The sequence below is a fragment of the Aphelocoma coerulescens genome, chromosome 4 (assembly GCF_041296385.1).
Source record: "Aphelocoma coerulescens isolate FSJ_1873_10779 chromosome 4, UR_Acoe_1.0, whole genome shotgun sequence".
NCBI lineage: Eukaryota > Metazoa > Chordata > Aves > Passeriformes > Corvidae > Aphelocoma > Aphelocoma coerulescens.
Genome location: NC_091017.1, coordinates 64,158,657 through 64,183,618, shown reverse-complemented (window position 1 = coordinate 64,183,618; position 24,962 = coordinate 64,158,657). Strand labels below are relative to the sequence as shown.

The 24,962-nt window shown below is 41.3% G+C and overlaps 1 protein-coding gene and 1 long non-coding RNA gene across 3 annotated transcripts in view; one reads left to right on the top strand and one right to left on the bottom strand.

The window, feature by feature from the left end:
- LOC138109955 (uncharacterized) overlaps positions 1 to 3,595 on the bottom strand; it is an 8,937-nt gene extending 5,342 nt beyond the window's left edge. Inside the window, exons 1-2 of one of the 2 annotated variants that reach the window (XR_011150751.1) lie at positions 3,288 to 3,595; positions 3,077 to 3,167 (exon numbers count right to left, since the gene is read on the bottom strand). This is a non-coding gene — a long non-coding RNA (uncharacterized lncRNA). The other variant, XR_011150750.1, reaches the window with a different exon arrangement.
- Positions 1 to 24,962, top strand: part of LOC138109953 (ADP-ribosyl cyclase/cyclic ADP-ribose hydrolase 1-like) — a 25,539-nt gene extending 577 nt beyond the window's left edge. Inside the window, exons 2-8 of the mRNA XM_069014410.1 lie at positions 13,736 to 13,865; positions 14,509 to 14,644; positions 15,345 to 15,427; positions 17,030 to 17,106; positions 17,760 to 17,852; positions 20,054 to 20,140; positions 22,761 to 24,962. Coding sequence (XP_068870511.1) covers positions 13,736 to 13,865; positions 14,509 to 14,644; positions 15,345 to 15,427; positions 17,030 to 17,106; positions 17,760 to 17,852; positions 20,054 to 20,140; positions 22,761 to 22,842 — 688 coding nt within the window. The 3' untranslated portion in view covers positions 22,843 to 24,962. The remainder of the gene's footprint in view (positions 1 to 13,735; positions 13,866 to 14,508; positions 14,645 to 15,344; positions 15,428 to 17,029; positions 17,107 to 17,759; positions 17,853 to 20,053; positions 20,141 to 22,760) is intronic.

The window sequence follows — 24,962 nt, the reverse complement described above, 5'->3', positions numbered from 1 at the left end:
ACTACCTAGAGAGGCAATAAAACTAACAGTAATCCTATGTCAAAACGTAATCATAAATGGTTTTTGCAACTTCCCTAATGCCTGCTGAAATAAAAGCTTGAATTCTAACAGGTTTGAGTACATGGAGGTGAAGCAATTTGCTGTACAGCTGATCTGCCAAAATCGTGTAATGTGACACTGCAGTCCTGTAACCAAAACTACACAGGAGGGAGGGAAAGGAGAAGGTTCAACACAGATTTATAGGACAGACAAAAATGTTAGAAAAACATTGAGAAGTACCTTGGGGTTATTCAAAACTGATGTTTTTAGCATGTGGGTAAGACTTTCCGATGAGCACAGACAGCTTGCATGGAGAAATAGAGGTCGATCACAATACCAGCTCAGCAGTCCCAGGCAACACTTTACCCTGGAGGTGGTCCTTGCTCAGCACATCACAGTGGGTAGTGCAACACCCCAGGCAGCCCATCCCTCCTCTCCTGCAGAGGAGATTCCATGGGCCCAGGTCTGCAATAGTGTATTAGAGCTGAGAACTGATTTTCTGATCCCTTTCTTTGCAGAGAAAGGGAAAATATGAAATAAGGGGACACAGGGACACCCAGACCCTCAGGACAGGAGCCAGAGCAGCCAGGGTCTCTCAGCAGGGAACCATCCATCCTTTCTGAGGCACCAGCCGTGCTGCTTTGTGTCTGCAGTGAGCCTCTGGCAGACTTTTCCAGCGCCCTGGGCTGGGTGCTGTGAGGCTGCCCCACACCTTGGCCAGGTGACAGAACCATCCTGCTCTTTGTCGTAAAAAAGGCAATTGCCACCACTTGTTTTCATGACATTGAGCTGATGAGAACAAAGCTGTATATAGTTTGCTTGCATTTGGGTTTCTTTTGGCTTTGGATATCCTGTGCTGTATGAAAAAGCTGATTTGCAGTATTTGAAGGGTCACATGGAAAATCATGGCCTGAGTGCACAGAGACTTATTCACGCTTTATATTAAATATTTGAGTGGCTTTAGTGAGGGGAAGAAAGATTCTTTTACAAATAAAATTAAAATGCTCCTGAAACTTGCAAAATCATATGCATGCTTCTAATAGGATACATTTATTTATTAAAGAAGTATACACTCAATATTTAAATCTGATATTGTTTTCAAGCCTAATAGCCTTCATTACATGGGCACATTTCATTCAAATTGGGGTGCTGAAGATGTGAAAGCCACTTTTGTGTGAATATGCTTTCAGCCACTGCCACATATGTTTTCACTGGCAACACAGTCTGAATCTGGACTAAGAATATCACTAGGGATGATTTGTTTAGGCAATTAATTCAAGGAGAACTTTAAAAGTATCACAAATCTGTGCTCACAAGTGTTCTAAGAAGTTTGTTATTACAAGAGGTAATATTTTGTGCTATTCCTAATCCAACAGTATTTAATTAGCTTTGTGGCTGTGAGCTCACTTTCTTTCTTCAATGACTTCTGTATTAGTAGGACCCTTTTTTGTTTTATTTTATTTAAGAGACAATTGTTTCCAAGGCATAGAGCACAGAAGAATAAAAATATGCTTATTTTGTACATCTGAAATGTTCAGAGGTTTCATGAATGGAGAATTAAATCTAGGTGCTTTTCTGGGAATCAAACCTAAGATTGCTCATTTCTGACTGCGCTGAGCTCTGTGCAGTTTGTGATGTAACCAACCACTTCTGTCACTGGCACTTTCTGATAATGACATGGGTGCCTTTAGGACACATCAAAGAGTGGGATCTTTCATCCATCTCTCTTTCATCATTAATGTAGGCCTTGGATCCTCTGTTGTGTGGGATCTGTGGTGCAATTAATCAAAGAGAAGAATAGGAACAGGGAACTTCTGCAGGGAACTGCAGAAATACGGGCAGTCTTAGGAGCTGAGCAAGCTGTGCCCTATACTCTCCCAGAACTGTTGCTGCCACTACTTCCCACCATGGGAACCTCGCTATCTTGGTTAGAAATCTTTTCATTTTCTCATAAATTTGTCCATACTCTGTTCTTGCCCTTTTAATCTTGCACTGATACACACATTTGTTTAAAAAGATCTGCTTTTAGGAAACTAATGGGCATTTCCTTTTATCTTTACCTTTTTTTTTTATATCAGAGTCAGTAAGTTCCACCTTTGATGATATTTTCTGAACATAAAATCTATTCACTGTGGTAGTTAGTGAGCGTGACATTTACAACATTTTGGAGTGCCGTATTTCAAACTGGAATAGCTGGCAGGTTTTGAAAAATAGGGGGATTGTTGACATATGACTATGGATTTTATACTGTTTCTAGCTATCACAGATGGATTTATCAGAGTTCACAAGTCTACAGCCCCCATTCAGCTCTGCTGTTGCAACTGCGTGCTGTAAATCACGTGAGAAGGCCTCTGACAGGCTGGTGTACACCTTCATTATCACAGCTCTTCAATCCTTGAGGATACCTCCTTGCACTCTCCCTCAGCTTACTGGAGCCCTTACACCATGCCCAACCAGCTCGCTCTGGTCATGCTCTTCTCTTTTCCAGTACAATCTTTGGGCTGAACCCCAGCCCAGTGAGGCCACTGAAGGGCTGCTGCTGTCTGCAGTAGAGTTTTGTAAACACCTCATACAATCTGATTTTTTGTTGATTTGCTTATTCGTCAAATTCATCAAAACTCTGCATTGAACTTGCTCACCAAAGGACATTTCTTTGGTACTGTATTACAGCATCTCCTGGTAAAAAATTTATTCAACTGCCTGTGTGCAATACAATCCTCAGGTTTATTTCTGCTGCTGGCTGTTATCATTTGTACACATTCAATTTCCTCAGTCTTCCTGCATAGAACCGTTGTCATGACAAAGTTCATGAGAAAGAGGAAGGGAATACCAAACACTTCAATAAAGCATTTTCAATATTAGCTCTATTTTTAAGGACAAAAATGTGGATGGTATAGCAGCAGGCTTTAGAGGGTTTGTTCCCTGCACACAGGGTCACACACCTACACACTGACAGTAAAGAACAACATTTCTCTTTTGAATTCCCTGGAAAATACTGGCTCCAAAGCAATAGTTTGTCACAGCTTGGTAGTCTTACCTCTTTTTCAACATTAACCGAAGCTAGAAGTTCTGATTTCACTGGTCTTGTAAAAATCCCTCGCGGCCATCAGTATGTGCGGTAGTTTTGGCTGAATAAAGCCAAAGGCAGTTTGATCTGAAGAAACAATTTGATCTCAAATTACTTCGTCCTCTCCTTCCCAGTAATACGGACTCCCTCTTGTGGCTAACAAGCCGCTTGCAAATCTCACCTCCAGTCTCATGCAACGCGAAGTTTCCAAGAATTTATCCCTGGCGCAGAGTGGGGAGCACAGCGAGCGCTCAGCGCTGCAGGCTCACCTGCACAGGTCAGGGCACTCGGCAGATCCGTGCTGACAGAGACCAGTTGTGGTGAGACAATAACTCGCCCATCACTCGGAGGATGCTGCTTATGATGGTTTGGCACCTCGGTGCCTGTTGGGGGAGGAAAAGTGGCAGCACCTGTAGCCTAAGTTAACTGGTTTAGGTTTCCTCTTCACCACGTTTGAAATGGCAGGCTGAGATCAGGAACCATCAGCACTTTGTGACCTGGGGAAGGAGTGGAGAAGACACATTATCTAAAAGGTCATAGTCACTAATGCCCAAAGTATAAATGATAGGTTTTTTGGATCTAGAAATAACTGATTTTACATTTGCAGCTCGAGAGAATTTTCATTCCCAGCTAATGACTGCTTCCCCCCTCATATCTGCTGTTACTTCTCAGTTGTAAATTCACAGAAACACAGAATCACAGAATGGGTCAGATTGGAAGGGACCACAGAGGGTCAGCTGGTCCAGCCTCCATGCTCAAGCAGGATCATCCTAGACCACATTTCACAGGGTTGCATCCAGAGAACCTTGCAAGGGCATACTATTTAAACATTGTTTGAAGTCAAACCAGCTTAATTTTTGTCTTAACTTCTGACAGGAAGAGAGTACCAAGGACACAGACAGGGAGCAGTTTCAATAACACATGTAACTACCAGGCCCAACAATGCTACTGTGCCTGAATAAGCAGTGCAAAAACCTGATGATGAAGCTGAAAGGGTAAAATTTCAATACAGTTTTAATGCAATCTTGTGTGGACACAGAATATATTTTCCCCTTAAATATAATTAGATCAACCAATGTTGTTTTTATCGTTAACAGCAAATTCTGTTACAACAAATTTTAACAGCCTATAATTCCATTAAATTTAGTAAGAGTTGGTGCATGTCCAGGAGAGCTGTCTTCTGACTGCACAATCATGAACGCATTTTGGCTTTCTATTCCTTTGCAGCCTGTAGAGATGGAGATACATTTTGTCAAAAAGAACATATGGACCATGATTTTGTGTGAGATAGTATTGCATTCACAGCATAATTTCTTCCCAAAAGAAATCTGGGGTTTGTTGTATGCTTACTTTTGCATTTTGCCTTTATGCTTTACTAGGCATTTTTAATCTAGTTTTCTTGTGTTTGTTCACTGATTATTAATATTTTCCTATCAAGCATGGTACTAAATACCCATGAGATGATTCATTGTCACAAAAATCCTAGCTTTATTTTTTGTAGACATGATATTATATTGAAACTTACCTGAGATTTGTTTTTTCATTAAGAAAATATGCCTTACATAAGAGAAACCATTACTGAACCAGTCTTCTGAAGAGTAAAAATTACTACCCAACTGTAAGGCATTAGACCCTCTCAGAGTGCTCTGCAGATTTCTAAAGCTTCCTAATTTGATATCCATCAAACTGCAAAGGATTTAGTGTTTCTTTGTTTTTAAGAATACACTTTCTAAAAAAATCTGTTACCATTGCTGTGCCATCTTTTTTGGTCCCAGAGCAAAGAAAAGGCTTTATATGCCCTGTCTGTGGAAAGGACACGGGGGCCTGGTGACAAGCTGAACATGACCCATTCAGTGTGCCCTGTGGCAAAAGCCAGTGGTGCCTTGGGCTGCATGAGAAGGAGCCTTGGCAGTAGGGGGACAGAGGGGATCTTTCTCCTCTGCTCAGCCCTAGTGAGATGTGTCTGGAGTGCTGGGTCCAGTTCTGGTCTTGTCACTACAAGGGAGTCAGGGACATACCTGGAACACATCTGGTGAAGGACCATGAGGATGATTGAAGTGTCTGAGATACAGAGAGGGGTTGAGAGAGCTGAGACTGTCCAGCCTCGTGAAGGGAAGGCTCAAGGTAATAAATACCAGATGAGGGGAGTAAAGAAGAGAGAGTCAAGGTTTCCTCAACGGTATTCAGTTGCAGGACAAGAGGCAATGGGCACTAACTAAAGTACAGAAAATTCTATTTAAACATAGGGGGAAAAACAGGGTTTTTTTACTATGAAGGTGATCACAGAATGGAACATGTTGACTGGAGATTTTCTGGAGGCTCCATCCTTGGAGAAAATTCAAAACCAGACTGATCCTAGTCCTGAGCAACCTTCTCTGAGCCAGAGACTGGACTAGATGATCACCAGAGGTGCCTTCCTTATCTTTCATCTCTTAGGAAATGCTTTTAGACTTGTAAGAGGTCCACTGGGAAGCTAGGACAAACAGCAGTGAAAAAATGTTTTGGCTCATCTCTAATGGAAATGGTGTTGATATCTTGTTCCTACATCTGATTTGTCTCTCAGCGTTAAGATGGGCACTGTATCATCATAATAACACACTGCTTATTAAAGTACCCAAATCCTAACATTTGTGTATGCTGTTAATGTTCCCCTCCCTATTTCATGTGCTTGTGTGCTGACTTTAATACCTTTTCTGTGTTAGCCTTTGTTATAAGAAACATGCATAGCTCTGTTTTTCATTTCTTCTGTCCTTCAATGTTTATAGCAAGGTTTTCTTCTACCATTGTTCTTCCTGAAATTGTACACAAGTGACTTCAACTGTTCTTGTAATTTCTTGGTAGCAAAGACATCATTACTAATATTAACAATTGTTTGAGTCTTACTTAAAAGTACACTTCTCTTGAAATATGCTGTACTGAGCTTTTATGGGGAAGTGGAATATAATGTTTAGTAGGCACAAATAGACAGAGATTAGTACATGAGAATATAGAGGCAGGGCTACTGGCTATCATGAAGGAGTTTGTCCTTCAAGAGAGTCCTCATTTAGTTTAAAGCTAATTTCCATAAATACTCAGGGCTGTAAGATGGAAGTCTATTTGGGTTTTATTGTCATCTCTTTCTAAAGGAAGTTCATTAGAAAGAATTAATTTTCTTTCAGCAAGAGATAAGTTCATAGGGCAGTGGGTAGCTATCATGTATTTGTTCTTGAGATAACTAATCACAAGCATATTTATTTCTGCCCTTCTGGAGTATAAATGCCACTACTAGGCTGTGAAAAGCCATCCAGTTATGTGCAGAGCTCAGGCTCAGTTCTGTGTGGAAAATCTACCCTCCCATACTGTAACTCCACAGATAAACCAAAGTCTGAGAGTCCAGCAGATTTAAGGGGGAGATGTCACAAGATACATTGCCTTTTGTCCATGGCCAACATCAATGGACTGCTAAGGTACAGAAATGTTGTTGAGATCTGAATTTACCTCTCACTTTGACAGTCATATGTCAACTCACCTGTCAGTTTTCTATATTGAGTTATTATAATATAAAAATTGTCATTAAATTACTCTCTATTTCTCATATACTCAAACTTTTTACATTCATTGTACAGTGTTTAGGTATTTAATGGTGCAAGATTCCATAGAATTTCAAATATTTTTTCACATTTGGGTTAGTCTACCCATATTGCATCACTATATTAAAATATACTTGCAGTCATAATCTCCTTTGGTTTTCATTCCCGATACTAGAGAGAATATTATTCTGTCTGTGCTGGCCTTCTACACGTTAATCAGAAGTATTTGCTGATGAAATACTTTTCAACTTAGTTTTCCACTGTAACTCTTTGCAGCTATTTAGTCATGCTCAGTCAGTTCTTTGCCTTCTCTCTTGTTTATTGATTTTATAGGATTGACTGTACAGGGCAATGTCTTGTGGCTGTCTAAATTATAGCACCACCCTAGGATTGAAATTATTAAATGTTTTTATGAGCTTGTTGCAGAAAAGGGGAATACTGTTCTCTCCCACTATTCCCTGCTTCAGCTCTCCTGTAACATCTGTAGAGATGTCAGTGAAAAAACCCCATACTCAGAGGTGGTATCATTCAGCTGTCATTGCCAAGGTACGGCTAAAACTCAAGAGCTATTTAACACCTCAGAGCACCGTGAGGAAATATAACTCTGCTTATCCATAGGAATAGGAGGAATAGATCCTTTTTCCCTCTAGGGTCAAATGAAAGTCTGTCTCAAGTGTCCAAGGATTGAAAACATATACAGAAGATGCATTCTGTCATCCTAGGAAATGACAACAAAACCAGGAATTAGCAAGGAGCTCATTCACATTTGAACTAAATCTCTGATTTGTTCCCTTGTCTGTGTCCTGCTCACACAGACCACCCTTAAAGAAGGGATTTCTCCCAAATTACTGCATTTATGCCACATCCCAGCAGCTTTAGTTCTATTAAAAACAAAAAAACAAGACAAAACAAAACAAAACAAAACAAAACAAAACAGTGAAAATTCACGTTGGGGGGGGGGGGGGGAGAAAAGCTTCATTAAGCTATTGAATATTTCCCTGCTGCAACATACTTTAATTTAGATCAACATACTTTAATTTAGATCACTGTTATAGAAGTGTTTTTACAAGTTTAATATTAACATTGAAACTCTTCTAAAAATACCCTTTCTGATCAAGGGGCGAGATGCCAGCTTAAATTTATGCCCTCTATATCTGTTGATGACATGGCCCTCACTTGGAAACTTAAACTATAGAGCAACTATGACCCTCTATCAAAATGCAGTCCAGGTGAGACTTCTGCCCTTCTGGAGGTTCTGTTCCACTTACAGAGCATCTCTGAAAACACCATCTGCTTTAGCAGCTTGTTTTTCACCCAGGGAGGCTGAAATCCAGGCAGTGAAACAATCTGCTTATGTAGATGAACTCTTCACTGGTTACAGCTGCCACCTCTTGGCTCGACCCTTCCCGGAAGGGTGATAAGGCTTAGTGTTGTCCTGCAGCACCAATTCCCGACTCACATAAAATACTCTGGGAGCTATAAACCAAAGCCACAAATACTCCTGCCCTTAAAATCTTCTTATTGCTGCCAAAGGTGAAGGACTGGTGTGATGAGGAGCTGTTACTTGCTCCAGGTCATTCCCTGTACAGGATCATACAAAGCCCTGAGGTGCACCCAGCAGCAATCTCACTCAGTACTTTTTCCAGACCTCCAGGCTCCCCTTCTTTGCCATGCAGAATTTCATTGCTCTGCCTACAGGCAACCTTTCCAGAAGTCACCTTTCTCTGAGGCAGGATTCTGGGTCACCCTCTCTATCCCCAGTCAGTTCCTCCAATGCTTTGTTTACTGATTTTTGAACTATTTAATTAGCAGAAAGCAATACTTACCAAATCAAGCTGCCAAAAAAATCAAACATGTCATTTTCATGTTGACAAAAGTCTGTTACCTTAAGCGTTATGGTGGCAGACACTTTGCAGTAATTAAGCTAAATGGGGAACGAGAGGCTTGTGCTTATTGAAGACACTGAGATTGACAGGCCTAATTTTTTCCTTCATCTTTTTCCTTGCTGATTTTCCCCCTTTCCATTATCCTAACGCTAAAACCAGCAGACAGTAGTGTCCTCAAATCCTCAGCAATGACAGTGTTTTGACTGACCTCTCCTAATTCACATCTGTCCGATTTTTAGGACAAAGACACCTGATGGGAGGGTTTAGGTGCTACAATAAGAAGGAAGCCGATCCCTTGTAGGCACGGCCCCATTTTCTAACTCCGTGCCCTGGAGATGTGTCGCGCTGTCAGCCGGCATGAAGAACCCGCGCCTATGGGGTTGACCTCAGCTGCTGCTCCTGGGGAGCTCCTTCTCCCGCCTGATGGCAGTGTTCTCCTTGCTTCAACTCCGGCTCAGCTTCACTCCGGAGACGGCCAACCACAGCTGCCTGGGCTGTCCTTGGCAGCAGCTCCAAACAATCTGCTCCAAAGCAGCAGTGAGACACAGCAAGGCTGGAAGTAGGGACGGGAAAGCTGAAGAAATAAAACCCCAGAAATGTTCAGGGCAGAAAAGGTAGCAAAAGGGTTCTGAGTTACAGAGGGCTTCCTCTCAACACAGGCATAAATGTTACTGTTCCTTGCATAATCTCTGACATAAAGACATAGCTACACACAAGCTCGCATGAAAAACAGATTGGATATGGACGTACAGATTTCACTGCTGTCTACAGCCATCACAGCTTACCAAAATGCAGCAGATAAATTGACACAGGCAAAGACGGGTCTGTTAGATGCAGAAATGTTGCTATGCCATTTCATTCCTTTGATGTGCATTCTCCTTCTGAGATATCGGGGCTTTTACAGGTGAAGCCCATGCCGTAGATCCCCAGAAGAGTGACAACTGGCTTTATGTCTTTGAGGAGCTATGTTATAACCACAAACATCTTGCTGACTTTTTAAAGGGTCAGATTTCTGAGTGCTTAGGTTCATCACAGTTTTGGCTTGAGGTGGTAGCAAACGAAAAGGACTTTCTTACACAAGTTGCAGAGGTTTGATCACTGCACAGGTTAGGTACATGGGGTCAGGGAACTGTTTCCAGCTCTGGCTTCAAAGCATCACCACAGAGCTACAATTAAAATTTCAGGGTGTCCTGAAGCCATTGCAATGCTTTAGAAATAAAATTCTGGACCTTGGAAAAGCTGATATTGATTGCAGGGGAGAACAGGTCTCACCAGTGAAGTGTCTCTGCCTGGAAGGGTGATTTGAAAACATGGGCAGAGTTGGTTGAGTTCTTCAGGACAAAGTCTGGAAGTAATTCTTTACTTGTTAATTTGAAATGGGTTCCATACTTGAAGCCTCTCTATCACATTCTTAAGTAGAAAACTAGAGGCAACACAGCCCGAGGGAACGCTGCCCTTCTTAAGATATTTTCAGTATTCAGTGTCAACCCAGTGCTGAACTAAGACATTGTTCATGGTGTAACTGAAATCAGCAGGATGAAACTTATCCTTGATATTAAACCAATTAAATCAGTTTCAATTTGGGATAAATTTGCTCTGTCATGTCCAGTTGAAGAAAAGAAAAGAAAATAAAATTGTAAAGCAAAGAAAAAAAATCTATAGTAACAGTGATTTACCAGATAGCTCAATGCCATCCCATTCCTTCCAGTGTAAGGCTACTCCTTCAAGGTTAGCCTGACCAGTGTATAGATATGCAAGAAATAATGATGCAGAAGCTGTCCATTTTTCTAATATGCACATTAAAATTTGGCTGCTGGGATAGATGCTAATGGAAATATTCTTGGCCCCAGCTTTCACTTGATAAGATTAATGTGATATTCATATACAAGGCAAATAGATAGAAATACTCAAATTTATTGGAAAATGTAAATTCTATCCCAATGTAGGGACAAATGGAGGATATGCTTTGCAGTATGTATAACATTTGGATTTAATATGGAAAAGTTTATTTGTATCCCAGCCCTTATTGTATGCTATACTGAGTTCAGGGTAGAGTCTCTGGCTCAAAAATGTCTTAAGGCAAGTTCTTCAATCCTTGTTTTCCAGAAAAAGGTTGCAGTTTTCAAGTTTATAGATTTCACAGCATTCTTTCAGTTAGTTATTATTTCACATTTACCAGCATTGCCCAGACTCTATTCATAAAAATAAAACTTGAAAAAATTAAACACAAATTTAGAGTATATTTATGTTACATATCAATGAATTTGGATTTAATATTTCAGAGTCTATAGTAGAAAAAAAGGCCTTAAATATTTCAGCATAAAAAAAGTTAGCCTCAAAGGAAGGAAACCATTATGCCAAAAGAGATGACATTATGATATTTGCAGATAGGATGCAGAATTATTTCATATACAACCCAAAATACACAAACAAAAACCAGAGAAAGAGAGAAACCAAGGCCCACAGCAGAATTATCTGAATTGAATACATTTTATTAACTGGTAGAGTGAGGATCTCTTTTGCAGAGATGGTTTTCTTTCTTTTGTATATCCAGAAAGAAAACTAAGTCAACACATTCTATGACTTGGGAGCAGCCTTAAGACAAAAGTTTGTTTCTCAGGCATTTTTTTGGCAAGGCACATGTTCAACCTGAAATAGTTCTTGCTGGATTTTTTAGCATACCACATGCCAGAAAACTTCTTATATTGGTTCAGAAGGCCTAGAGCTACACCAGGTCTCTGCCCTCACCTCTACTCAGTGTGAGTTAAATGCTGCACACCAGACAAATATTTTCTTTCTGTGCTGGAAAAAGGATCAGGTGAAACCTTATTAACAGAGTCTACCTCAACAGTGAGACTGGAAAGAATGGCATGTCTTCTTGGAGCTGGGATTTGCAGGTCCTCAAATCTTCTCAGTGCTTATCATACGTAAACCAAAATCACAGTTCTATGTACCCGGTAATCTCTTTAGGATGTGAGATAAAATTTGTGCTTCATATCAGAGAAATAGCTTTCCAGTGGCAAATCAATTACTTATTGTTATTCATTTGTAAAAAAATACATGTTGATAGTTGAAAACAGCAAAAATAAAAGGTTGTTTAGCTTTTGTATGTATTTTTTTTACATTGATGATCTGTGCTTTTATTTCTAAAACAATGCTGAAATTGCCTAGTTTCCATAAAAGCCCATCTTTGTGACTTACCATTCTTCTGTGTGCTACAGCTAACAGTACCACACTGATTAGCAGCTGTAGAAGAGCCTCCTCCGTTTGCAGATTATGACCTACAAACTTCTGTGATATTAAAGATACACTCTGGCTTAGCTCTGCCAGGACTGTGCATAAAGACTCTTCTCTCAGGTATTGGTGACACTGACAGACATCATCCAGTGCTGAGTCTGGTGTCTTGAAAGGACAGAACATTGATGCTTTGGATTAGTGACTCAGCAATCTGTCTTGGCGTGGTCATGAATCTCCTGGATGGTTTTCTTTGTGTCTCTCATGGCCATGAGTTGAGCCTAGCAGCAGAAATGCTTTATATTGTGTCTATCTCCTACCTCTCTGCTTTGGAAATAAAAAAAACCATGGGGTTTTTTATGGTTTATTGAAAAATATTTTGTCTTCTGAGACCCAGCATAAAAATTTTGCCACATGAAAGGATAGATCACCAGGTAGCCAGCTGTCGCCTGTGGCTGTTAACGCTCTTATATAAAGGAGATTTCAGGAGTAGCTTAAAAAAAAAAAGAAAAAAAATTACTGCCTGGAGGACAAATCATTTGACAAATTAGAAAGTGTGAGCCATATAAATGTCTATGAGTTGTGCCTGTGCTTCCAGCCAAGCCCTACAAATTATCTTTATGATACCATTGACAGTGCAGAGCAAAGGGGACAGTTGCATTTCTATAATGTCACCCCTCAATCAGCAGGAGCCCTCTCTTTTGGATGATTCAGTGTCTCCATGTTGCAATTCTTGGTGGCAGAGAGAGGTATTTACAACTTCCCAACCCCTAAATAAAGTACCAAAGTTTGCATGTGGGTTTGCATGGTCTCTGTGGGTTATTTACACTTTGCAGCCAGAGAAAGGTTCCTCCAGGACAAAATTTAATACACCCAAGTTAAATCCTGCTAAGTAAAACGTGAATTCTTGCTGACACAAGAGTGCAACAGCAATACAATGACTGTGCTCCCTGCAGCATCCACAGTTTGTCTTCTTAATTCTACAGTGATGTAACTGAAAGTGCATTTAGGCTCTTGAATGAAAGATAATAGTCCTGTTAAAAATCATCATTGTTACTCATCTTTATTTACCAAGAAGTAAACTTGGTTCATATAAAAGAGAGGTGTGGTCCCTAATGCAACTGGGGCTGGCCCTGTAACAGACTGGCATGACATGAAAGGAAATTTGGGATGCAGCACAGCTGCCTCAGTTGGCCATGTAGCTGGAGACCCTCCAGGCTGATGTGTCCTGTCCCTGCTCCCAGGCTCAGTTTCAGACAGCACTGTACAGTGGTACCTGATCTGGATCCTGGTTTTACGTGAGCAAATCCACCATGCCTCTAGCAAAGCCAATAGCTGCAAATTAGTGCATAAACAAAAATAATCTCAGCTAAAACTCTGCTTTTGGTTTGGTCCCAAACAGCTAAATCACTGCTTTTGTTTTAGATAAAATTTATATTAAATTTAGTTTTATTTTACAGATTTTTTTCTGTAGGGTCAAACTCTCTGCAGGGAGACACATGGGCATATTTTTGGCTTGCTGTATCTGAGGGGATAGAATCCTTTGGCCATACTTTTAAAATGTACAACCTATAGTCTGAGAAGCTATTTGCTTCTTATGATTTGGTATGAATAATCAAGAAATTTGATCTTTTGGTTATGTGAAATCAGCATGGATCATTTTAAGGGATAAGAACATAGATGACATTTGGATATTGCAATAAGCAGTAATTTGAAATGCAGGAGAGAGAGAAAGATGATTTGGAACTGTTTATTCCTCAGTATATATTTACTTTGCTGAAGATACTTTGCTTTTGTAATGGATCATATATTTGGTGCCTAAGCATAGTTGGAATTCTTCTAACATCTGGTCCAGAGTGTTTGACTAGAACAGAGGGAGAACCTTTCACAGACACAAATACTCATAAATATTTATTAACTATGTTTTAATCTTTTGGCAGAGATAAGGATTGCCTAAAAATATGGGAATCATTGAAAGATGCATTCATTTACAAGAATCCCTGTAATATCACAGCAGAAGATTATCAGCCTTTGATGGAGCTAGCAAGTCATCCTATTCCCTGTAACAAGGTAACAGCACAATGCAGGGTGGGCTGTGGTGGCATGGCAGGCCTGGGCGGTGTTCTGAGCAGTGGGATCTCATCCATAACAACTGTGAGGGTCTGTAGGTTGGTGAGGATGGTATTTTGCTTTTGCACTTATTGCCACAGTCCCACGGTTACACCTTTGGACCCCCATAACCCTGCTCATGCCCTATTGCTGGGAATCATCCCTGTGTAAGGCTTGCCTCAAGCCAGTACCAAGATCATCCCAGTGAAGTGACACAAATGTCCCTGTTCCCTGAGCATATGGTTCTCTGTAAGGAGCAAGCCATCATGTTGTTAGAGGGACACTGCTTCCAGAAAGCTGTTCTTCCATATGCAGCTCAAAAGCAAACAACAAATTTGGTATATATTCTATGAGAACTAGTCAAACCTTTCTTTCGAAATCCTTTAAAAGCTAAACGTGTCCCGTTCCACAAAAAAGCCCCACCCAAAATACTTTGCAAATAAGAGTGTTCAAATAAGAACTGACCCACTAGGGTGAACTTGCTGCATTTCAATATAAACTAAAACTCCTTCATTATCATGAACCTTCTGGTTTTCTCCTGAAAAAACTTCTGACCAGCTCTAGTATAGTTATCACTCACCAGACATTGTACCTTATTTCACAGTCACTGTTTTGGAGCAAGACAAATGACCTTGTTCATCGTTATACAAAATCCAACCAAAATTTCCTTACCTTGGAGGACACCTTGTTGGGTTATATGGCTGATAGAATTTCATGGTGTGGAGACCCCTCTGCCCCAGGTAATCGACACCTAAACACAATCCTTTTCACATTATTTTCTAGTATTTTAGTTTAAAACTTTAACTGTCCAATATTTTGGAAGTCTGAAAATAATACCTATTTCTCAGATTAGATTAAAAACCACAGCTTTGGATGTTATTTTAACACCAAGATGTTGCTTGAACTATGGTGACATCTAGACCTCTTTACTTAGTTTGCTTGCTTCCACCTTGTGACTCCTGTGGGACAAACTGCAAAACAAGAGTGTCATTCAAACAGGACCTGGCCACAGGCCAGTCAAAGTGCTGGGGCAGTGTGCAGGTGCCTTGAGGGTATCGCTGCCCACATGACTCCTGGGTTGGTGCTTAAGGCTTTAAACTGGGATGGAATTGCTGAAAATGTTGGGCAAAGCTTAATTTTTCCGTGCAATCAGACAGCACTTGTCAAGAGCCAACCTGTTTCTCACATTTGGGACTGTGTGTTTTCCCTTCTCAGTTTTCTGAGAATTATTTTTGGTATGGGGTCTGCAATTCCCTCCCTGAAAAGACTGTGAGCAAATGGGAAGACCTTTGAAGAGATGCAAATTCCTTTTCCTCTTAGAGCCCTCTCCTCATGTAGTCTTCTTGGTAGAGGGAAAATCTCCTTGCTCACAAAGCCACATAAGCCTTGCAAAAATATTCAGTCTAACCTTAGCTATTCTATAAATGTATTTTTTCTCAGGAATCAACTATGAATCTTGTCCAAAACGAAGTGAATGTGAGAGCAACCCTGGCTCTGTGTTCTGGAAAATGGCATCCAAGATGGTGAGATCTAGAATAAATCTCCCTGAATCCAAAAGTGTGGAAGTGCACTAAGTTCCTGACATTGCAAAAAATTATGATATTACAGATTGGACTTAAAACATGGAATAGTAGAAGTTGACAAAAGCTTTAGCTCCTGATGTTAAAAATCATGGTGTTGGAATCTGAGGTCACATATTTAATGTACAATATTTAACGTCCTTGTAGTTTGGGCATTCTTTTTGTGGACAGAGCCTGAGTGTCAGTGTCTAGAACAACCCTTGGCAGAGAGCTGGAGCTCTGCAAGTAATATTCACAATTATAGCAATCACCTTAATTAAATCACAGGACTTAAATTGATACAGTAAAATATATTTTAGCATGCTAATGTGGAAAGCAGTACCCAAACTGGCACAGAAGTTTTCCAAGAGGCCGAGAATCCCCTTGCACTTCCTGGTATAAGCCTGAAGAGCACATCCTCCCACATCAGTATCTGGCAGGGTTCCTGTGATGTCCCCACCCATAGACACATGCCAGCTCCCATCACAAGAATGAGATCCTGCTGGTCCCAGCTAAGCAATTAGCCTGGCTTTGTTGAGTCAGCACTTTATGGGAACAAAGGGCCAGAGAAAAACCTGATATCCTGTATAACTTTAATTTTACATGTCTCTCAAGATTTCACCCTTGGTATGACTATCAGTAGGTGACTGCTCAGGTGGAAAACAAGCATTCCTGTATGCTCCAGCCCTCATGTATGTAAGAAAAAGTCTACTCACCATAAAAAAAAGAAATTGTTTTGTGGGTAAACTGGAAGCGAAAATGGGTCAGTTCCAGAGTCTGGGAGAGTTAAAACCACCATACAAACTGAGCTTTGCTCAGGTGCAGGCTTCCTTCCTTCTTGAAGCTTTACAGCTCTCAAGATCTGAGTTTGAGCCACACTATTTAAGAGGACATGAAAGATTTGATAAGTACAGTCACCTGCATAAAGTTTTTTAAAAATTCTTTGTCTTATCAATGGATTATATATCTAGAGTAAGTACTTTATAGACCTTAGTAGACTTTAAATATTTGGACATGAGTTGGAAAGAATAAAAAAGCAGTGATTACATGATCCAGTATATCCAAAAAATCAAATCAAACAAAACTCTGTGATGAGTTTTAGTAAAATACCAAGAGAGAAAAATCCCAAGCCACAAAAGAACAAAGAGCATGAGTCACAAGGAAACAAGTATGTGATGGTCTGTGTGTCCTTAAACTAGTGGTACCACTGTTCTGGCTTGACCTTACTTCCGGAGCTAAAGCAGTCATAGGATTATTGTGAATTACTACAGACAGCTGTCGCTGCTGGGGCTCTGGAAAGCCCTATAGAGACTGAAACCAGCCAAGTTGCTGTACCAATCCCATGCAGCCTTAGACAGTCAATTCATAGCTGCCTAATGAGGCTTTATCACAGTTTTGCCATAGCCTTTAGAGGCTTTTTTTTGCACTGAAATGTTCTGCAAAAATATTGCCCAGATCCTCTGCTTGTATTAGACAGTTTTGAGGACACCAGTGAATTTACCAGCCCCAAGTCTGACTTAGCACTGCATGTAGTGTCAGAGTGTAATGTCCATTGGTTTTGTTCAGTTTGCAGAAGCAGCATGTGGTGTGGTTCAGGTGATGCTCAATGGATCAATAGAAGCTGGAGCTTTCAGGAGCAGCAGGTATTCACTCAGCACACAATCATTCATGTTTCTGTGGGGCTGCATGTGGTGAGTGTGTCTGCCTGTGAGTCCCAGTGCAGAAGGCTTTTTGGTAAATTCACCACTGGCTGTTGTAAAGCTGATTCTTTTAACTCCTTCTATACAGAGACTGTAACTGAAATCCTTCAGAGGGTATGTGGGTGGGGTATCCAGTGCCCTCTCACTGCACAAAGTAACTTGATTATTACAATTTCTTTGGTTTTACCCCACTAGACTGTGCATCCTTGGTCTGCCTGGCTGGAAGTGCAGTCTTGATTAATATTAAAAGAGGAAGAATATGCTCTCTGGGGAAAGAGCCATGGTCATTTCCCTGGCACCAAACCAAATCAATAGCCAGGAAACCGAACAGGAGAAGAGGCACTAAAGATGGCAAAAGTTCAGCTTTTTTCTGTCTGCAGACAGTTTCAGAAGTCCTCCTGAAAGTGAAACAGGAATGGGGAGAAAACATTTGACCATAAGGCAATTAAATAATCTGTGAAAATCCATTGGCAAGATAATGTTCTCTCCACTGAGTGTAATAGCAGCACTAATAAACACTGGTATTTGGGGAGTGTACTCTCTACATCTTTCTGAGATAACTAAGTGTTTTGCTGTTTTGTGCTCCATTCTTGCAGCATCTTTGGAAGTATTGAGGTCTTTAACCTGAATCCAGATAAAGTCTCTGAAGTGCACATTTGGCTTATGCAAGACATTGGTGGACCCCAGAGGTAAGTCACACTGGTGCACAGTGGTGAGCAGTGTGTGGAAGGCATGGGGCACAGCTCACGTCTGACAGTGACATTGTCTTAAACTCATGAAATCTGCTCTACATTCACCCTTTAGATGCTTACTCTGCAGGAAAAAATAACCTTTGTACTGTTGTTTCCTCTACTGTTTTTTGTAGGTACTGCTAAGTTATAGCTAAGACAACTTGGTTATAGCTAAGACCCAATGACATTTCCCTTGCTTTCTAGAGGTCCCATGACCTTTAAGTTCCTTTCAACCCCACTGAGCTCTACAGATCTTTGCTATGGGTGCAGAACTGAAGTCAGAGACCAGGCTGTTTGCAAGGGTAAACAGCTGGGAAATAGACTTGTCCACAGGAACAGCATAATTATCCTGAGCACAGCCATTTTTGATTGCCAGAACAGGTTGTGGACATACTCAAAACCTGACTGGGACCTGGGCAACCTTCTCCAGCTCATATTGGTTTGACTAGGTGATGTCAAGCAGTCCCTTCTTACCTAAATGAGTCTGTGATTTTTAAGAACAAATCTGTGGTTGAAATGCTTACCATGGAATTACTGATACCAGAAAAGTGACCTCAAATCACATCTGAGCCTTTCTGAGTGATCTTTTTCATCCCAATCAGATTCATTTGCAGATCTATCACATTTCAAGCACTAAGCATGAGGCTCTGTGCCTTTGACCCCTCCTTTCAGAGCCAGTTCTGTGGCTCACATCATCATAATGCACTGCCACAGTTTTCCCCGTTCTTAAGGATCTCCATGACAGAAACAGCAGCCTTGGTGCCGTGGATCAGGAAGCAGGCTGTGATGATGCAGTGCTACTTAGGAAGGAGTGTAGACCTTGGTCAGACTGCCTCAGTCTCTGACACAGTTCCAGCTCCAGTGTTGCAGCCCCTCCCTTAGCCCAGACACCCAGAAATGTCCCTGTTCCACATGAGCTGACATACCTTCCATGGTTCACAGGTGTGCATCTATGCTGGGGTCAGCATACCAGACGTACTCTTGTGGTCCTTTGCATAAAGGAAGAAGAAAAGGACATCGACTAATCTTTACATCAGTTTCCCCAGACATTGCACTGGATCCTTTGTCCCATGATTTCCCAACATCAGAAAAGCCATCATGCTCCCCCTCAACAGCTTCAAAAAGACAGTGCCCTGCCAGCCCTCTTGCTGGACACATCCTTCTCCTGTGACAAGTTCCTAGCAATTCCCTTTTTATTTTCTTCTAGCTTCCAAGGAGAGAGAGGGAGGGTAGCCCCAATAGTATGTATTCCTTATATCTTCTGGTTTGTATTCCATGTTGAATCACTGATAGCTTGTCAAGTCTAGTGAACAAAAAAGAGCTTGCTTTGCTTTCACTAATGTCATATGTTAGGAACTGGATTTGCCCCCAGCAGTAGAAATGTATCCTATACTCTGGATGAGGAGATGATTTTTACCCTGAGGTAGCAAGTATTTTGCTGTGTCTCTGTCTGTGCCTATGACACTTGTCAAACCTCTCACTACAGCTTTGGGGCCCTTGGGCTATTAAATTGAATTAAACATAGAGATAAAGATTTTGTAGGTATGAGAGTGCTACAAGTTTCATTAAACCTTTACCTGGATGGGAAAGAAATACACAAGTTAGGGCTCCTACCAAAGCAATAGTGGTTGAAACAGCCCCTTGTCAAAATAGAACAGCAGCAGCAGCCATAAACTGAGTCAAACAGACAGGAGGTACTCATAGCTGCTTCCTCCCATGCTTTCTATCAGTGTCCTCCTATCTTACTTCCTACTTGGGACTTGGCTGCTGGCTTTCATGATTGGCCTTTTCTTATCACACAGAGGACTTGATCCTTTTGCCCTTTCACAGATTTCAATGAGCCTTATATTGTGCTGCTGTGGATGGAAGCCACCAGCAGCAAAGGAGCAGTTCTAGAGCACCCTAACTGGGAATGGGACTGGGTCATTTCCCACAGATGTCCTCCTGCATGAAGCTCTCATGCAAGATGCACAGCTGAACATCCCATAGTTTCTACCAGCAAAGGCCCAATGGTAGCAAAGTTCCACAAACCCAATGGACTTTATAGCACGTTAGCAAACAAGCTTTTAAAGAATCTTACCTATAATAAAGCATGTGGAATTTAGGTGAGCATTTTGTACACACAAGGAACACAAGTAACTGAAGTCTTCTCTCTACAGTGAATCCTGCTCAGGTCATTCCATTCAGAGGTTAATAAGCATCTTAGAAGAGCGAAACTTTAAGATCATTTGTGAAGACAACTACAGGTAATTATCCACTCATAATGGTGACAACTTTGCTAACATAAAACTAATATTGCAGGTTTACAGCAAGCTAGAGAAGACTTCCTCCTTACTGCCGTGACATCCCTCCAGTGTGGCTGGGTCTTTCTCAGGGACTTCCAGCCAGGCTGCAGCCCTGGTGTTGGCTGGGTCTGGGGCTTGCTCTCTGCCCTATGCTTCCCACTGAGCATGTTCAGTTGTTTTCAGGGAGGGAGAAATCCAACTGCCAGATTTTCTTCTGACTGGGCTTTTACCTAAAATAATCTGAACCAAACAGGCAGCTTTCCTCCCTGCTGCATACAGATAACACAGGGTGCCAAGGGTGGTCCTTACTTCCTTCACCATGGCTTGAGTGTGCTCGCTGTCCTGCTGCTTTGTCAGAGAGTGAGGCATGAGACACGATAAGCATTACTAATTACTATAATTTACCATTGTCAGCAGCTAAAAACAGGAGTCTGGGAAACAGCAGCCCAAGTCCTGACTTGTCTGAAATCTCCATCTTCCTGCTGAGGAAATACAAAAGCCAGAGACCCTTTATCTCTCTGCGTGGGTTCAGAGACCTTCACACAGAGCAAAATTGTTCTTTAGAGACATTAGAAAAGCAGCAAACATTCAATATTGCTCATATCTTATCTGTCAGGAACAGCTTTTCAGTGTCAAGGACTCATACTGGGATAAGAACATTTACAAAGTAAACATGCATTTCTATGAACTTCTGAGTTTGTGACAATAGTTTAAGTAAGGAAAAATTGGTCTGCAAAGGAGACAAATGATAGGTCTTTAAATCTGAAGGCAGAGCAAAATGTTCCTGTCTGGTGTGAGGAATGAGACAACTCTTTTTAGAAATTAAAACAATTTATTAAAACAGAAAAATTGAAAAATTGCAAAAAAAAAAACTAACAAAATATAAAAATTTTGGATCCTGATGGCTCGAGAGATATGCCCCAGGAGCGCAGGGATTCAGGAGCTTTAGGCTTAAGACAGCTCTGAACCTCAGGTAGAGAAAAAAAAATAAACTTGCAGTTTAGGCTGGTCAAAAAGAAATCTATTTCTAAAAAGCCCCTAGAAAGGGGTAGGCTTCTCCAGCACTGCCTTAGCAAGCTGGAGAGGAAGGGAGAATGAGAATGACCACGTGTCTTTTTCTTCCTTTTATAGCTTTTGCTCCGCCCACAGTCCGCCCACAGCCCACCCACAGTCCACCCCCCTGGTTCAAGGCGGTTGGTGTTTTCCCCTTGACAGACCACCTCTGTCCACCAATGGCTCCTCCTGGTCAGAGGGGTGATATCAGTTGAGATAAGGGTCATGTGCTTATGGGGGGCTGGGCTGTTTGTTGCAACTGGGGTTTTTTTAAAATCTGCCTTGAAACCAAGATACAAGTAAAACATAAAAATACATCCAACACATCTTAAAACACTTGTAAAGGTATACAGTAAACACAGGAAGACCATTAAAAACTTGATTAGTGTACCTGGACTGATGGATTGATTTTAACATTCAATTTAAAAATATTAAGCTCAAATTAATTAAAGCACTTAATATGCAAAGACCAAGCACAAATAGGGATTTCATGTATGACATCTGGGTATTGCTGAACCTGATTAATAGGTGCTCTGCACGTTGTGAAAAAATTAGCCCTGGTGTAGTGCATAAATCTGCCAAATCGTGTGCTTACTTTCTCTTTGGGTAAATGGAACATTTTACCAATACTCCCAGGACTTGTAAGTAGCTTCAGATTATTTCAGCCTATGATGAAATGGCCCACGGGGCAAGGCAGAAAGGGGAAATATATCATAGCTTAGACCCCTTGTGTCTTAGCACAGGGAGGTACCTGGCACACCCATTGCCGTGTCTCACAACTCACTTCTGAAGGTAAAGTAACAAGTATGGCTTTTTGTCAAAGCTCAGCTAACACAGATATAAACAACTGGATTGAACAACATGGACAATTAATTTTACTATTTTATGGGCAGAATAATAAAACAAGAAATTTACAGGTAAAGCCAAACTTCAGACTGCGTAAGTTGGCTTCACACCCCTACAGTCATTGCAAACAGAAACGTGTGGGTCTGTACCAGCTGGGCATCTGGCTTTTCATGCCATTTAGCAACTGAAGCTGATAATTTTCTCTTGCTTTTGTCCATCTCAATAGTGTCTTCCAGAAGTTTCTTTAAAACTGGATTCACTGGATGCATTAGAAAAAAATCTCATCATATGTGACATTCATAGCAACAGCTTTCTGTTGTAGCAGTAGGGGTTACCAGTGAGTAAGCCAGATTGTGAACTTCCAGCATGCAGGAATTCCACAGTCTGTGCAAGACATGTTGCTTCTTTTTTGCAATTATATTTTATATTGCAGCATAGCTGACATGCTGTGAGGTCAGATCCTACTTTGTTTTCTACTGACTTGCCCTTGTCCCTAAAAACACCTAAATTACCTTTCTGCAGCAAGATCAAAAAGAATTACCCTAAGAAAAGCCATCTGCTTGATAAGCATGGGTGTAACATGCACTTTGACTTTCACATTGCATTCAGTAACTGTGAAGTTATTCTGTTGTACTTACAAAGTGATTATTAAATATTTTTTTGGTTTCATTTCTTATTTCAGGCCTGTTCAGCTCCTTCAGTGTGTGCAGAACCCTGACCACACAGACTGCAGGCTTTGCACCAACAGCACAGCAATTCCGTGAAACAGAGTCCCCTGAACTACTGAAAAATTTCGTTCCTTGTGTGTAAAGCTGGGAAAGATGTGGCTACATAGCTAAGAGTGATAACAGTAGCATGGTGTGTACTGAGTCCATAACCAGAAATCCTTGCTGTGGTACTAACAGCCAAGTAGCGGGAGACAATACCTGAGGTGTGATACTGTACACACACACACACAAACACACTCTTTCAGATGGGCTGGGCCTGTGGGCAGTGACTGAGGGCAAGTGCTTTGCCCTGGTTTGCTCCCTCCTATACAGCTTCCCACTGTCACAGAGCAGGGACTCCCTGGGGCATGCACAGAGAAGAAAGAGACTTTCTAGGAGAAGCAGAACTTGCCCAGATCAGCACTCATCTTCCTTCCTGCTGAAAGGTTAGGTAGGAAATGACCAGGACATGCGACCTGCATCCCAGTGCAACCTTCCCCAGAGGGGAACATTGCCCACTGGCACATAGTATAAATGATGGCTTTCCCAGGTACTGTGACACTTCTGAGCAGGTAAAGCAAGCATGGAATAGCCAGAGTGGTTCTTGCCTTTCAATGGGTATCACAGTAAACAGCTGGTGGGAGGACAGCTGAGCTGAGCCAAGAAAAGAACAGAAACTGCTCAGAGGGTTGCCTGCACCTGTAAGAACTGCTGAGTGTGCAGCTGGGAGAGAAAATTGTGAGACTGACTCAGATAGCTCCATTAAAAGCCTACTGAATATACCACTGCTGGTCAGATTACATTTTGTTCTTAATATAGAAGTAAACACTAGCCTCCCAACTTTCATAAAAGGTCCCTCAGGCCACAGCTTGGCCATCCACTGGAATAGAAACAAACATCAAATGGTTGCCACAATAAGGAGTCTCTCTTGACCTCAGTTTCTGCAGTAAAAGGTGGTGGCTTGAGGTGTATAATTCACAAGCACCAACATGCCATAGTGCACTGAAACAGCAGGTTTCACTGATTTCCTTTGATTTCTATTTTACCAGTCTCAAGTGCAGTGCTTATAGCAAAGCAAGTATCTGAGGCCAGCTTGTGGCCATGGCTGTAGTGCCTCTGTGCAGTGCCATTGACACTGAGCAGGGCAGGCTTTGCTATAGATACACTCCTGGGTGCTGAGGTGAAAGTGGAACCAGCAGTTGCCAAGCACATCCTTATGGAACTACACAAGCTGGTGTAACTTTGAGCATCTCTAGATAAAGCTTGTCTCTGTAATAGCAATAGAAGGCCTGCACTGAGCCTGGCTGGACCAACCCAAGACCTCACCCATAATGTTTACAGTAAGTGAAATATATTTTTATTTGCAAGCTGTTATGTAACCACTTAGATGCATCAACATAGACACATACCAATACTTTGAAATAGGTTTTTTCTATCAGTTAAAAGTTTGTCTTCATGCTCATTTTTGTACCTCTTCTGTTGCAATATAAAATATTGACTGTAAAATCAAGATCTATAATAAAATTGCTGATGACAAATGTTGTTAATTCAGTTTCACATTGTATGTAACCTCAGAAAGTTAAGAAAGAAAGATTCCTAGAAGACCAAAACAGGCCACTTCCTAAAAACAACTCAGAAATCTGCTCAAAGTATGAAACACTACATGCAACCACCCAGGAAAGCAGAGAAACAGAGCCCATCCTCCCCAGGCTGTGTTCTCCATCTGATACAGAGAAGTCACCGTCTTTGTAGGTGGTTGGAAGTGAAGCATCCTGCATCTTTATCTTGAACACAGACATACGTATATGTATTGTTCTTGGCCATAGTAGTTAAGAAAGATGATTGTTCTTATCAGTGGTTGTGTACTAAGATACTAAGAAGCAAACTGTGCTTTTGGAGGCTGAGGTGTGCAATTAATATGGGCAACTGTGTGGAGTAAATGATGGCTTTGTAATGCAGGTGGCTGGCAAGTCTGGGCTGCTTGGCTCACATACGTGGCAGAACACGAACAAGCTGATTTCCAACAAGCATTTTTATTACGCGTGATCACACATCTGAAATGCTGTGCAGACATGCCCTACCAGACAAGTATACTTGCAAATCCTATTGCTCTGCTGAAGATTTATCAACCAAAAAAACCTCCCAAACCAATACAAAATGTTCCAAATTCACAGAAA